The sequence below is a fragment of the Zootoca vivipara genome, chromosome 11 (assembly GCF_963506605.1).
Source record: "Zootoca vivipara chromosome 11, rZooViv1.1, whole genome shotgun sequence".
Classification (NCBI taxonomy): domain Eukaryota; kingdom Metazoa; phylum Chordata; class Lepidosauria; order Squamata; family Lacertidae; genus Zootoca; species Zootoca vivipara.
In genome coordinates, this window is record NC_083286.1 from 40,200,755 (window position 1) to 40,217,397 (window position 16,643).

Consider the following 16,643-nt stretch of genomic DNA (forward strand, 5'->3'; position numbering starts at 1 on the left):
CAAAATCATGACACATATAAAGCAAATGTAACATTTGCTAGATATTCCATCTGGTGGAGAATAATTGTGCCTTCTGTCTTGGTTCCAAGCAATGGCACAGCCACTGATTCAGACAACAGTGCTGTCACATCCCTGGTCCAGGATAGCGGTGCAGACATCAACCCAGAGAACAGAGGGCCAAAGCTGGTATGGTGGGGGAGATTCAGCAAGGCTTGTTCTTCACCCAAAATCCAAACTTCCACCTCAAATATCTACAATGTACACAAGACTCTTTCCTCTACCTGGTCAGTTACACTTTGCACTGACTTTGTCTCCTACATTGAACACACACCCTTAAAAATGCACAACTTTTATTGGCTGCCAGGATTGCATGCTCACCCTCCATTTTGTTCTGAACAAAGGTGAGATGCAAAGTATGTCTCTCTGTGTCTGATATGCTACTTTGCCTGTTAATGGGGTGGTTAGTGATTGATGGAGGGCATGTCCCCATCATTTTATGGTTCTCTCTGTTTTTCTGGAAGTCACAGCCAGGGACACCAACAGGATTTCCTGGGCCCAGTACACTGTATATGGCCCCTACACCCTAAAATCTGCAATATAATGTCAAAAATAGCTGCTTTTTTATTATATTAACTAGCCACGATGGCTATGCTTTCAATATGCTTTCAGTAATGCTTTCAAATCCCAGTTGTTGGAAACTACAGGATGGGAGAGTGCTCGAATTCTGCTTGTTGGTTTCCCACAGGCCTCTCTTTGGCCACTGTGAGAGCAGGATGTTGGACTAGAGGGGCCATTGGCATGATCCCACAGGCTCTTCTCATGTTATTATGTAAACATTATGTATTAGTGCCTTTTGGGGTGGTACAACTAGAGTGCACATAGCCGTGGCTGGTGGTCCTGCCAGAGCAATACCGACCCATTCTATTGTGCCCACCCAAATATTTCAGGTAGGCTTGCACCGCTACCTACATGATGCTTCAGGTCGTGAATATTGCTCCAGCGCAGTATTTCTTGGTTGCCATCTGGACCACACGTTTCCTAGCTCACAGCCTTTCATAAGATTAGGCCTTCTGGCTGACAGCGGATTGGAAGAATGCCAAGTAGCACATTACCGTGCTTCACTGCAGCTTTATTTAATTACCCTAAAATGTATACACTGCAATGGCTGATCTCCAGCTACTACGAAGAGAAGAGAAATCCCACTTCAAATGCCTGTTGCAGCGTGCTTGGTCCTCTGCTGTTCCCTGGGTAAATCCTGAGTTTGTAAAAAAAAAAAAAAAAAAGAGGTTTGGGAGAAGGTTATGTAAGCCATGGGAAATATGCCAAGCCTTCCGTCTTTTTTTTTTTAGGAGGTTAAGAAGTGTAGGTTTCCTTGTCATAATATTGTTTGTGTGCCATCTGCCTGCAACAGATATGCATGAGAGCCAGTATGGTGGAGCTGTAAGAGTCCAACTTGGAACAAGGAGAGCTGGTTGGTTATGAACAGGAGTAGGCAACCTAAGGCCCGGGGGCAGGATGTGGCTCAATTGCCTTCTAAATCCGGCCCAGAGATGGCCTGGGAGTCAGCATGTTTTTACATGAGTAGAATGTGTCCTTTTATTTAGAATGTATTTCTGGGTTATTTGTGGGGCATAGGCATTTGTTCATCCCCCTCCTCCCCCCCAAGAAAAAATATAGTCCAGCCCACCACATGGTCTGAGGGACGGTGGACTGGCCCATGGCTGGAAAAAGGTTGCTGACCCCTGGTTATGAAGCTCACTAGTTAACTTTGGGCCAGGCCATATGATTGTTGCAAGGACTGAATGGGGAATCGCAATGTATGGAGGGAGGGGGAGAGAGGCCATGTATGCCTTGCTGAGCAACTTGGACAAAAGGTGTCCTGGACCCCTGGCCTTCCCGGCAGCAAGTCAGTGTGCCAAGTTCAAAGTCTGAGGTCAATCCACACAAGTCCAAAGTTCAAAATCCAAAGTCTAAAGGTCAGGAAATGCAGTCCAGGGTCAATCTAAATAGCCAAGTCTGAAGTCCAGCAGTCAGGATACAAACCCAAAGAGGTCCAGGAGCATCCAAGTCAATATGGGCAGTTGAGCAGACATAGCACCTCAGCTCTGCTTCTGTTTTGTACTTTGCATGCTGATGATTGCAGCATCTGGGCTTGATGAGGCAGGTGACCCTCACCTGTTCCAAGCCTCCTCCAGCTGAGGAATCACACACCCTCTCCCAGAGCTAGCAAACCCACCTGGCTAGCTAGGGAGCCAGGCTGTGGGCCCTTGCCTGCCTCACCCTTCTAGAAGCCATGTCAGGAAGAACTTTCTGACACTACTGTATGTGCTGTTTGTCAGTGGAACAGCTTGGATGGCCAGTTGTCATGGGTGCTTTTGTTGAGATTCCTGCAATTCAGGTGGTTGCGACTCAGGGTACTTTCCAACTCTACAATTCTGTGATTCCACATCAGCTTCAGGAATAGCAGTTTGGGGTGTTTGTGTGTGCGTTATTGTGCTAATGGAAAAGCTATGAAATCAGTGGGGTAAACAACCTCACTGTGTTTTAAGCCGCTAATGTGTATATTAGACTAAAAGTTCAGAGCTGAGACCAGAAATGAAGGATCAAGAGAACTACTAATTAGACCAGGAGCTTGAGCTCTCCCAGCGGGATGCTTTTTCCTTCTAGTAGTGGGGCTGAGACCACCTGCTCAAGAAACAGATGTTCTAAGAATCCTTGGACCCCAAGTGAGTTGTTACTATGAAGCCGTTATCATCTCACCCAGTTTTCTTCCTATCACCACCATTTATGATCTATGGGTTCTACAATTTCTGTCTTAATGGGATTTTTGCAGCTTATCATCTTGTTTTCACCTCGTACAGCCCTGTGAGACAGACCCTCCTTCTCCAAGCAATTTCTCTTCGGAGCATAACCACTGCATGAATGAAGCAGGAAATTTGCTGCATTAAAGATTCATTTTTTCGCCCCTAGTTGACCGCTAGAGGGAGTATTCCACCTTGCATTACCAACAAATGCATGTGGCAATTTACTTTTGCCAAAGTTTCAATTACTGTAGAAATTGGAGTTCTTGGTGAAGTCCAGAAATAAACAGTAAATTGCAAGAACTCGGGCCAGGAGGAAGATGAATTTCAAGTAAGTCTTCAAAAGGTTTTATTTATGTAATGGTAAGATGAATTCAAATAGGAATCAATTCCAGTATGATAGTGAGGCAAATAAAAATAAATTCCAGTGAAAAAATCCCAGGACAAGGCCCTGTTTCGCCAATTCTTCATCAGCAATGTTTTAATAGAGTGTACGAAGTATGTTTGCCTCCTTTAGAGTTGCATGCAGCTGTGTAAAACCATCTAGATCTGTGCCTGCGGTTCAGTAGTAGCCCTGCAATAAGTTACTCTCATGTATTATTTCTGTTTATTTATAGATATGGAACCTCCCTAGCCTTTGGAACAAGGTGGTTGTTATCATTAGTATTCTGGCCCCTACATGCTGTAAGGTGTTCTAGAAACGTTTCCCCTGGGCATTCCCTGAGTTTTCTCCCTCTTCTGCAAATGCCAGGTTGGTGTTTTATTGAGGCTGTGTTCAACAACATGTACTTGACACAATTATAGTGTTTCTGTGGCAGGCTTATTCTGCTTTACCAGTTTGTCCTTCCCCAGTGCTAAGACATTGTTATTGTCTGGATGGGCTATGGGGCAAAGAAAGCGGGAGAAAACCAAAACAGAAAATTTGTGGCATGAAAAGTTAAGAGGATTTGAGCAGGAAATTCTAGGATGTGTACTGATTGGAAATGAAGTCATGGCTGCCCCAAAACGTCCATAGACTCAAATAGTGTTGAAAGCAGGATCACAAGGTGGTATAGTAGTTGATATGTTGGACCAGGGCCTAGGTTCGAATCCCTGCTCAGCTCACTGGGTGGCCTTGGGATGCTGTGAAGATAAAATGGGGACATTCTTATTGGAAGAACGGAGGTACATAAGTGAGAGTTGTGATTATCCCAATAGCATCACAATCACAAATGCATATTAAAAATGATGCCTGGGGGGTCCCTAAGGCTGCTACTATGGCTGAAAGTATTACCCTGATGCCTCCCTTTTAAAATTTTCCAATGCAGCAGGAGATAAAGCAGCTATGGTTGCTCTCACTTGATTCCTCCCCAGTTCTCTCACGGCTCCCACCTTCATTTGATGCGTAACCTGGATATCTGTTTGCCACAGCAAGTAGGGAGTAGCAGGCAGTAGGAACCTCACTCCATGGGGAGGCTTAAAGTCTAGCGTCCAGCTTGCAGAGATGATGCAAGTCCAGTCCCAAGCAGCAATAATCCTTTAGCATGTTTCCAGAATGTTGTGCCTGTTGGCTCATGTTCCTGGTGATGCCAGCTTAATACAAGCCATACTGTGAAAACGCACCTGGAATCTGTGTGAATGTGGAATATGGACATTGCAGATTTTTAAAGGCATTTTTCACCATGCTTTTCCATCAATAAGGCTCCCGGAACAGCTTATATAAAATCAGGAGAATCAATCATGGTGATAAGGCCAATAAAACAATAAAAGCAGAGCAGATAATCATTTAGCAATAAAGCTGTATTAAAACCAAATCAGAAAAGCCTGGGCAAATAAAAAAGGGGTTTGCCTGGCGCCAGAAAGAAAACAAACCTAGTCTGAGCCACCCTGGGGGAGCATTCTGAAATCTGGGCACCACTTCTACAGAAATCCTGCCTGGAGTTATCACATGCCTGACCTCTGGGCGAGAAATCCATAGAATAACAGGCAGGTTCACAGAAGAGGAGCCTTATGGAAGAACATAGGAAGGTGTCTTGTACTGAACTGGCCCATTGGTCCACCTACACCTACACAGAAAAGCAGCAGCTCTCCAGGATTTCATACCTGCAGATAACAGGGATCAAACCTGGGATTTTCAGAGCTATTACCCTTCCTCAGGGCCCTTCTTCAGGTACAACACCTGCCAAGATGATTGCCAGGTGCGTGAGGGGCACCCATCTCACAATGAGCAGCCCACAGGGGAGCACCCTCTCTCTGCCAGAAGAGAGACAGGTTGTATCTTGCTACGGTATGTGGTTGAACTGATGGCTCACAGAGGGTTCCCCCCCTTCCATTGCTCCATCTATTTCTCCCCAACCTCCATTTTTTATCCTCCTCTCCTTCAATGCTCCCAGGCTAGGTCAAGGCAGCTATGAGAGGCATTTGGTCTGATCCAGAGGCATTTGGTCTGATCTTCTTGTGTTCACGACAGCTACAGCTTTTCCCGCTCACCACTGTGCTCTCTTTTAAGTCGTGACTTTCTTGTAGCTGGGGGGAAACGCACACTGTGCTTTGTACTGACCTGTGAGTGCAGTTACCCATTTCAGTGGCATGAGAAGGCAGGCTCCTCTTCCATTGCCCAGGGAAGTGCATTATTTCCGCAGCTGCTCTGTGTGCTTCTCCATTTGGAGCTTAGTGATGAATCATCCTGTGTTTGGGAACGAGGAGATGGCTCTCTTATTTTAGTTGGCTTGTGAGAACTGCCTTTCAACAACAGTGCCAACTCCATATACCTCTGAAATAAATGGCATGCAGAGCATGACTTGGGGTCACTGCCTTCTCCTAGCCTTGAAGCTCAGGAAGCTGGGCTTTTGTAGCTGCCTTTCCATGCTGCTGCCTTTGCCTTGCTGCATGTGGTCCAATGACAAGCCCAGGTAACTGAGTCATTGGGTAGCTTTCTCTCTCTGCGTGTGTCTTGTTTTCTCTTCCCTGCCCCAGGGAAATGATTGCGTAAAGGCCTTTTGAATCCTCTCCCAAAACTCAAGGGCCAAGTGCAATGTCACTTTAGCGCAGTTTTCCATTGGACAGTTAGACTTCTTCTGATCCCAGCTTAGGCTTCGTGGAGCACAATTACAAGAACAACAGATTCTGTATGGTGGTTCTTCTCTGAGGCATTGCTACCATCATAAGTTACTGAAATGCTGTGGGGCGCCTCTTGTGTTATATAGGGGAGACCTGCAACATTTTGAGTGCTGCTGCTCAGGGTTCCAACAAGCCAGCTGTGCCCTTCATCCCATCCACATTCTTTGTTTCCCTTAACAGCCAATCAGCATTCTGCAGCCACTGAGCATGCTCAGACTTTATTGGACTGTGTTTTGGCTATGGCTGATGGGAGGTGTAGCCCGAAATATTTGGAGGGGACCAGTATGGTAAAGGCTGATGAGGTAGATAGACCGGTAGATATGTGTACACCTGCAAACCTTGGGCTCCCACCCAGTCTGTGGACATCTCCACCTAGTGTGTGTGAATGGTGCTTGTTTTAGCTGCATAAGGATCCATATAAATTTAAGCAATGAAATTAGAAAAGAATGATTAGACATGACAGGGCAACCACATGTATGTTTTATGGGGTGGTCATTTTGTCACATGGATAGGATTACACAGGGGAGATGCACAAAACCTGTCCCCTTCTCCGCCTTAACTCACAAGCACTCAATTTGTTTAGGCAGTACACACAAAAACACACTGTAGACTGGCTCACATTCAGCCCTTGAGCCAGCCAGAGGCAAGCTCACAAAGCAACAAAGCACAGCAAGCTATGGCAGGGAAGGAGGTGTGTTTCTTTCCCCACTCCCCTGTGTTTTTTAAAATTTATTTAAAGGTTGGACACCCATCCACACGTACACCCGCAGCTCCGCTCCTGCTTTTTATGTGACTTGGGCAGACAGAAACATGGCTTACCCCATATCTAGTTTCTCCTTTTGCCTGCCATCTGACAAGGCCTTCAATTTATGTTGCATCCAGAAACAGATTTTTTTGAGATGCTGCTGGGGGTGGGAGTGATCATGATGAAGTCTTGGGCAGTGATTGGCTAGAAGTGCCTTTATGTTAAAGAGAGAATACAGGAAGTTAGATCAAAGGCCTTTCTAGCTAGCCCACCATGCTGGAGACACACTGGCCAAATAGATGCCACTGAAAAGCCCCCAAGGAGGACATCGTGTGCAACAGCACTCTCCCATTTGTGTTCCCCAGCAACTGATATTGGAGGTATACATGGTCATCCTGACTTAGTAGCTGTTGATAGCCTTTCCTGCCATTTGTTTTCCATGAAATTGCCTAATCACCTCTTAAAGTCATCCAAGGTGATAGTCATCCATAACCACAACTTGTGTTTGTGAATTCAGTAATTTAACGGCGAATAAATATTTACTTTTGTCTACCTGAAGCTCAGTTTGTCTACCCTGAAGTTCAGTGTCAGATTGCCACTGGAGCTATAATGAGGAGATTTCTGAAACCAAGTCAAATACACAAGCATCATTCACATCTACAAAACAGAATTGCTTAGTTAAGTAGATTATTCCTTTCAGATACATCTTTGGACACCCACCTCTCAGTCAGTTGGCATAGTTTTATATTCAAACACAGTTGGAAAGGAGGAAAAATGCATTGCTAAATGTGCTTTATCACTCTTCTTCCTTCAATAACTCCTTTTAAAAAATATTAGTAGCCTAATTTTCCCTCTCTCCCACGTAGAATTTAAAGGAAGTTGCCTTCCTGGTGGAAATACTGTACCTCTAAGTTGTCATCTGGAAATTGAGGCCTATTTATGTTCCATGAATGCCAAATATACATATGACACAGTGGGATCTTTAGATCCTTTTAAAAAAATTGAAACCAGAGCTGCATAGCTGCGCCGGAGAAAAATGGGACCTTCATGCTAATACACTTTCCACAGAGCAGATTTTAAATGTTAAGTCTAAAAATAGAATTGTCCATGAAAATGACTGATAAACATCTGATTTAAGACTCTAGCTAGATCTGCAAATACAGTAATTAAAACGATTTGATTGGAGAACCAGTGTAGGATAAGACTAGGAACCAGGAAGTTGCTGATTCTAAATCCGCCTCTGCCAATGAGATCACTACTGCGCCTCTAGAAGCTATTCTTCCTTGCCCTCAAATTTCCATGCTGCAATGGGGACAACAGCCATACATGTTGCAGTGGGTACAACATGCAGGATTCTTAAAGCACAAACCAATAGCACCAATCTGCATAAATGTATAGGCAGCCAATGGGCGAATTAGGATTGTGCCTGGCTGGAGAAGGTATTGAGAAATCTGTCAATTTCAGATTCTGTCTTTCACCAATTATAAATTCAGTTCTCCACATTTCCACAGCAATTCACAAATTTCCTCTTGAAAATTCGTCAGCATCCAATGCTAATTTATCATAATGGTGTAGTTCTGACTAGTATGTACATTTTTGCAAGCAATTTCCACTAATACCGGTATAATGCATTTTGGAGGTAATTTTCACCAATCAACGCATTTTTTCACACACACTTCCCCTAATATATGCATTTTTGGTACACATTATTTGGTTAGAGATGTGTATTGCAAAATTCAGAGAAGTAGAAACTTTAAAGGATACCTGTGCTTCAGTTTGTATCTTGGTTTGTGAATTATTGAAGTTATTAAATGATTAAATCATAATTGAATAACTGAATCCCTAGGCTGAGGTCACACTGGTACTGTACTTTTTAGTATCCCTAGCTGTCTCCAAAGCATTAAAAAACAAAAAATAAGCGGGGGAGGCACAGGAGATCTGGGTATCAATAGACAGGACATTAGGCCACCTCCAACAAATGACCTGTAAATATGAGAAGTACTTTGAACAGTGGAAAGCACTATATAAATTGTAAGTACTATTCTGGTGAGCATTGATTTGATTGAATAAATATATTTCAAACATTTCCTGAATGCAAGCGTTCTATGTAAACATGTTCATGAGTTTTTATGGTGCATCACGTGGTGCTAGCAATCAGCAAATTACTTTGACCAGCATAAATATACTAGCTGGCATTCCAATCCTTTGTAACAACCTGTCTGCCTGAAACATTGATCAGCTGGTTGATTGACTGATTTGTGGCCTTATCCAGTTCCGGGGACTCCTGCTCACAGGATTAAACAAATATACATAATAAAGCTATAATCCAGTACAGGATTAAATGCCTTTGCAATGGCTTGTTGCATTCTGGCACATTAGTTAGAATAGTCAGGAAGCAGGCCTCAGTAGCATACAGTGTCTGAATTCAGATGTGTCTGAATGTTTAATCCATTTCAAAAACCTTGCTGTATTCACAAAGCTATTATGCTGGAAAGGAGGGTGTGCTTCCAATCTTCTCTTCAACATGCTGAACAGTGTCTGTGGTTCCCACAAGTGCTGCAGTTGCATCCAGACTGGTGTGGTGATTAGAGTGTTGGACTGGGACCTGGGAGGCCAGAGTCCCTACTCTGCCATGAAGGTTGCTCAGGGTTGCCAGACTCAATAGAGGACAGGACTTCTGTGCCTTTAATTGCCCTGCTCTCTTTTGAGTCTGGAAACCTTAAAGAGAAACCAGCAGACCCTTTGTTTAATTTCCAAGCAAAGGGTCTGTTGGTTTCTCTTTAAGGTTTCCAAACTCAAAAGAGAGCAGGGCAATTAAAGGCACAGAAGTCCTGTCCTCTATTGAGTATGGCAACCCTTCTCAGTGACCATGGGCCACTCTCAGCCTAGCCTACAACACAGAGTTGTTGTGAGGATAAAATGGGGAGCAGGGAAAACCACATATGTCCCATTCGGGTCTTTGGATATAAATGTAATAATTAAATAAACTTTAATGTAATAATTAAATAATCTGAAGAAGTGTGCATGCACACGAAAGCTCATACCAAAATATAAACTTAGTTGGTCTTTAAGGTGCTACTGAAGGAATTTTTAGAAACAGAGGTGCCATTGAAATTTATGGTAGAAGTTAATCATGCCTTAAATTAATTCAGTGATTTCAGTAGGAATTAAGTTAACTAACTTAGCCAGGATCCATCTTATATCCGCTAACTAAACTACATATACAAAAATGGGGGAAGAGGCGTTGTTTTTTGTATTGTTTTGTTAATTGAACTATGCTTCGAATATTCTGTTGTATGTTCATTCATAAATGAGTTAAAGCAGTTTGTGTTTGTAGGGGCAGAGCCCACAGAATGAAGCTGTGTGAAATTGAAATCTGATCCAATAGTGAAGACTCGGGTCTCTTTGGTGGGGTGAACGGGTAGGTGGGGTTGAAGGGGTGAGTCAATGTATTCACACACACATATTCATGGCACTCTCTTTATGATGAGTTTATGCCATTGTTTGAAGAAGCTAAGTGGCAGGTGACCAAAAAGTGGATCATGTGACTCATCTAAGAGCCCAAGATGGTCAGCTGGCATTTGAATGTGGCAATGACTTTTATAAGTAAATAGAGAGATGGATAAGAGGGTATTAAAATTTTTGTGCAGGATAAGTTCCAACCTGGCTGTTACTTCAGCCTAATTCTGAAAGCCCTTGCTGCAGGAAGAAGAGTTGGAGCCAGAGGGGAAGGACATGATCTTGTTGTCGAGATCTAGACACCACCTCCATAACGCATGTGTAGATGTGCAGCGGTCTCATAAAGTGAGTCTCATGAATAAGTTCACTCTGCCTAGTTGCCTAGCCTCTAATAGCTTAGAGAGAGGGGTGTGGCAGCTATTGGGACGTCTTCATTGCTTCCATTCAGTTCTGCATCGTTTGCCTGGCTCATGACCCTTGGAATCCTGACTTTTGTTCCCAGTGCTTGCTATGAGCCAATACCATTATTGGCCTGAATAAAGTTTTCTTCCTTCCTCTCAAGTGACTCACACTCTCAGCAGCTGGTATTCATGGGGATACTTCCACTGACGGTGGAGGGAGAACATAGGAAGGAATTTGTCTAATCCTTCTTTTAAGCCATCCAAGTTGGTGGCCATCATGACCTCTTGTGGGGCCAAATTCCAAAGTTTAATATGCACTGTGTGAAGCAACATTTTGCAGCGATTTTTCCCATAGAGGTCACATTTAACTGGTACTGCTAACCCCACAGCTGTCTGTTCCACCCACTTGCAGCCTACATGGCACTTTCTGCATGTGAGCATGTATATGGAATGGGAATGGCTGGCATAAAGAAACTGGAGTGGGAAAATGACTGTGTGCGCTGAGCTTTTAGGGTAGGGCACGTGGATCTGGAGATGCAGCAGTAAAAAAGCCACATACTGTGCTAATAGCCAGGAAAGTGTTTGTTTTGTAGCAACTGAGCAGAGCCACTGCTGATGACTTGTTTGCTTTTTCAGGGGAACAGCAGTCATTTGCATCTGTCTCTTTATGCCCTTAGAAGAAAAAGGGGGAAAGCTACACAAAGCCCAGGGTGCAATGAATGAATATTATTTTCATTGCAAGGCATGTTTGGCTTGTAAAGGCCAGGGGGGGAAAGTTGCCTACGCAAATCACATTGCAAGGATTTTTTTCAGAGCCTAAGGTAAACATTCTGTGTTTAAATTGCCGGTTGCTCATTGTGCAATGCTAGAAGAACTACTTGAAATTCAAGTTAAACTTTCACTTCCTCCTAGGGTGGACACAGCTTAGATCCATAACCCTTTGTCCTGGCAGAAGCCTGCTCTCATCTCAATTGCTATCTGCGTGAATTTAACTTGGGAGTTTAATGGCATGTTCTAAAATTTTCAGCATTGACATGAATAAGTAGATAAGGCTTATGTATTCAACAGACTTTACAGTTCTTCAGATTTGTGATGATAGGCCACTAATGATTAATGGTGCTGTCATATACAATTGGCACATACATACACACACACACACACACACACACACACACACACACACACACACACACACACTTTTTCCATGGCTGTGTTATAACATTTTCAGGCCTTTAAATACACCAGAGTTGGTTTTTCATAAATACCAAGAGGATGTTTGCAATTAAAACTCAAACAAAGGACATTTTCTTTTTCAACTTTGCTTTTTCTGGCAAGTAGATGCTAACGAAGGAACCTCCAATCAAAATTGGCTAGGACACATCTTTCTCTGTTCAGAAATATTCTTCTCACCCCAAAGAGGAAATATTATTTAAATATTTAGTTATACTGGAACCTCCCAGCATATAGTAGTAGTAGTAGTAGTAGTAATAATAATAATAATTTCCTTGCTAAACTTCTACTGATGCTAAGCAAACTTCTACAGCTACTACAGTACTAATTTCCTCTACCTAGGAAATAAGCTCTTTAAACATGCCCCCACAACATGCAAGTTGATGGTTTGGTGGCTTGTAACACAATGCATGTTGTTGCTGCAGATGGATGGATGGTGCTACTGGTATGACAGAATGTTTGAGACCTAGTAGCGAGTACACTACCTATGGTGATGTAAACAGCAGCTCACCTCTGGAACTGAAGTAGGTTGCAATGCCTGGCAGACACCATCACCTGCAGTTCAGCTGAAAAGCCTATGCTTTATGAGGGGGTGAAATGAGGCCTCATTCCCATCTGCATTTTCACCACCAGAGGCAGTCATGGGGTCCAATGATAGGGCAAGTGTCTGGACAACATCCCCTGATCCTGTGGGAGTTGTTAAACTCATGTACTTCATAAAATCAGATTGGAAGCCTTTTCTGGGGCTGGTCCTATCATTAGGCAAAGTGAGATGATTGCCTCAGGTGGCAGATGCTGAAAGAGGGAGACAGCAGGGGCAGCTCCCCCAGCCATTCCCCTCTCTTGGAGAAGAAGATGCACCTTCTCGTCCCCCACCTCAGGAAGCAAACTGTACTGGCCTGGCCCTGGTCTTTTCTGTTGCCTTGGCAACATCACTTGCTTGACACTGACTTGGCAACCCACAATACAAGCCTTACTAGTGAGATGCTCACAAACCACTTGAGAAATCATAGCCTCAACAAGAAACAAGAAGGATTTACTGTAAAATAATAATAATGAAAGCAGCAGCAGCAGCAACTGGTAATTTGTTGAGATTTAGATTTTATTGATCAAATGTCAATTCTCAAGGCAATAGATATCCATGTTCTGTAAGTACTTTGGTACAATAAATGACACATTTTTTCCATTTTGTGAAATACTTGTTATGATTGCAATTGTCTGCATCATTTTCGTACAATTTTAATACTAACTGAGGGAGGCAGTGGAAGACAGGAGTGCCTGGCGTGCTATGGTCCATGGGCTCACGAAGAGTCGGACACGACTAAACGACTAAACAATAACATTATATCCAGTTACAAGAAACAAAATGACATCTGGAATTTGGTTCTTATTACAAAATAGTTCATGCATGAATTTGATACTGACATGAGGGAGACTGTAGTCCTTTACACACTTACTTAGGAGAAAGTCTCACTGAAATCAATGGGGCATACTCTCAGTTGACATGCACAGAATAGTCACTTTCAGGTAACTATCCGGTTCAGCACATATAGTCCAGAAAAGCCTGGATCCATAGCAGTAGTAGTAGTACAGTAGTAGTAGTAGTAATAATAATAATAATAATAATAATAATAATAATAATAAAGTTAATATTGCATTAAATAAATATCTGCTAGTAAATAACAGTTTGGGAGAACTAAAGGCCAAGTTAGATGTGATTTCAGTAGATCTGTAATCTGATCCCCTCTACAGCTTTTGAAAATGATAAATGCACCTTTTTCATGAATGAAGAGTGCTATATAAATACCACTGCTGCTGGTGCTGCATTTTACATTGATGAAATAAGAAAATGCTGTACATGCTGAGGTTGAAGAGTTTTGAGCTCATGGTTACCTTCACTGACATCCAAAGCAGAAAAGTAATGGTGTTTATACAAGCTTTTCCCCTTCCTGTGTAGCTAGGGAGCACTGGGTGCAGGTCTGAGAAACAAAGCCCTGAAATGTCATTCAAACTTCTTGCTGAAAAATATATTCATCCATCAGAAATAGCCAAAAGCAGCTGAAGCGTGCCCTTTATATAATAGCTTTGAGCAAAGATGGATCTCTTGTTCAAAATGAGATCTTAAAGAGGAAGAGACATGGTGATTACATTAACTTAATTACTCTGAGCCATTCTAAAACAATAATTGTAACATTTAAGAAATAGTTAATGGTAACGGGAAGCCACCAGCTTGGGAATTAGCGATATCTAATTAGATGGGTTGTACACCACATCATGGCTTTTATGTTGGGCTTCTGAGGCACAGCAAGAGTTTCTCCTTTTTTCTTTTTTGTCTTCAGGAGGCTGACTCAATATATTCTGGTGCTTGAGGTGGAAAACCTGTTGTTCTTTTATTTTGATTGTTCTAGAAAGCTTCCCAGTAGATTTCCCCCCATGAGTCAGATAAGAACACAAGAAGAGTCTTGCTAAATCAGATGGAGGGTCCACCTTGTTTCAGAATCCTCGGGTGTCCAGTCATAGGTATCCCAGAGCTTGAAGGCAGTAGTTGTCCCCTACTGTTGTAGGGTGCTTCATATTCCTGCCCCACCCTTTTTCAGTTATGCGATATCATTCTTTTAAATGAAGCAACTGGAAAGGATCCCAACCAGTTTCCCAACCCTGCTGTCCTTGATTACACCCCAATAACCCATCTCTTGAGAGGGCTGGTTTGACTTCCTTGTGGCAAAGTCAAAAGTGCACTTTCATTAAACTTGGAGTAGTAAGGTAAATTAATCTGGCATGTTGAGCTAATAAGAACAAATTCTGGATCAGACTAATGAGTCACCTAGTCCAGCATCCTGTTCTCAGAGTAGCCTATCAGATGAATTTGGGAACGCCACAAGCAGAACATGAGAACAAAAGCACCCTCTTCACTTGTGATCCCCAGCAACTGGGAGCCAAAGGCATTCTACCTCTCCCACTGACAGTAATTTACAGCCACCAACCAGTGGGGGGGAAAGCCAAGTATCATTATGGTTAAGAATTATTTGTTCAACTCAACAATGCCTAATGATGATCACAGTAGAGTGGACCAAAAGGGTCAAAAGGATTTGGAAAGGTAAGCCACATTACCATTATTATGGTTTGACAAAATCACAGTAGTATAAATGAACCTGTTACCAAAAATATTATTCTTATTTTTAAATATTCCATTAGTACATGGAAGTGTCGTAATGGACAAATTACAAAATAATATTATGCCATCCATCTGGAATGGCAAGCTCTGAGATTAGAAGAGAAGAAAAAAGTGGCACAGTCCAGACAGATTTATAGAATGGTGAAGTTTGTGAACTACTGTATTGGAATCTACACTTTCAAGATGAGATGCAACCGTATGTCTTGTTTACACAAACCTAGCAGTTCGAAAACACGTCAAAGTGCAAGTAGGTAAATAGGTACTGCTACAACAGGAAGGTAAACGGTGTTTCCATGTGCTGCTCTGGTTCGCCAGAAGCGGCTTTGTCATGCTGGCCACATGACCTGGAAGCTGTACGCCAGCTCCCTCAGCCAATAACGCGAGATGAGCGCCGCAACCCCAGAGTCGGTCACGACTGGACCTACCAGTAATGGTCAGGGGTCCCTTTACCTTTACCTTTAAGGCTTTAGGATAATAATAATAAAGGAAACATTCTTATTAATTATAGCTGTTCTTTCTAATCAAAAAATTGTTCACCTTTGGGAAGGTTGGGGTATGTGGGTGCATTTGTTTATTTATTATTTATTTACTGTTTGCTGTATCTTTATTACACTTAATACACACATGATGATGCAATAGCTTTACAACATGGAATGGCAAGAAACAGCAGTCTAATAAAACAATGTATAATCCCCAACAAAACGTTCTATCCAGCGCAGCATAATCCCCAGTCATTAACCCAAGTTGTAATGCCATATAAATCACAGGAGCTGAAAACAAGAAGAGCTGAAACAACCAGCAAAATGCAGTAGCTAACCCCCCACCCCACCCCACCCCCCGGCCCAGAAAAACTAACCATAGCTCGGGTACTGTGGGGAGGAGGGTGGGACGGAAGTGCACACTTGACATCCCCAGCCCCTCCCTTCAGAATGAGCAATAAACAGATGGAAATGATAGCCAAACAAAACCAGCGTGCCAATGTTTAAGCCCTCCTCCCGGCCCTTTCTGTGTACATAATCAGGAGTCACTCTAGCAGCTGCAGTGCATTAGTTCCAGCAGTTTGACAGGCAGCCTCATTGCTCTGGCACAGGAGCTGTCGCTCCACGCTCTGCCTTCGTCTCCATGTTCACTTGCGAGCAGAGCCGGCAGGAGTGAGCAGAGTCCGCCAGAGTGGACTGTCAGAGGAGTGGCAATGCCTACCAGCTTCGAGTTAGCCTGCTTTTTCCCTTTGCGCTTCATTATCTGTACAAGAGACGATCTGAGCGTAGGCAGAAGCATGCCGAAATCTGAATAGGCTGGGTCAGAGTCGAAGCTCTGTATGGTTCCTCAGAACAAAACTGGCAGGAGGAAATACTTCTCTCTTTTTAAAAAAGCAACAACTCCAGAGCAGCCAAAACAAATATCACGTTGCATTATAGAGAGACTTCGCAAATATCAGTTGCTTTGGAAACATGGCTCAGCAAACAAGCCCAGACACCTTGACCGTACCTGAAGTGGATAATCCGCATTGTCAAAATCCGTGGCTCAATGAGGATCTTGTGAAGACCCTGAGGGAAAACCTGTTGCAGCATGAGAAGCTCAAGACATCCAGGAAGTCTTCATCTATTTCTCCTAAGCTATCGCCCGTCATCTCCCCTAGAAATTCTCCAAGGCTCTTGCGCAGGATGCTTCTGAGCAGCAACATACCGAAACAGCGGCGGTTCACAGTGGCACATACCTGGTAAGAGCAGGAC

At 43.1% G+C, this 16,643-nt stretch overlaps 1 protein-coding gene across 10 annotated transcripts in view; it reads left to right on the top strand.

Moving 5' to 3' along the window:
- PDE4D (phosphodiesterase 4D) overlaps positions 1-16,643 on the top strand; it is a 636,676-nt gene that overhangs the window by 243,010 nt on the left and 377,023 nt on the right. The window contains exon 1 of one of the 10 annotated variants that reach the window (XM_035100835.2): positions 9,736-16,630. The exons of 7 other annotated variants lie outside the window; for them this stretch is intronic. In XM_035100835.2, coding sequence (XP_034956726.1) covers positions 16,362-16,630 — 269 coding nt within the window. In that variant the 5' untranslated portion in view covers positions 9,736-16,361. Of the gene's footprint in view, positions 1-9,735; positions 16,631-16,643 lie in introns of those variants that run through there. 2 more of the 10 variants (XM_060280278.1, XM_060280281.1) reach the window with 2 other exon arrangements.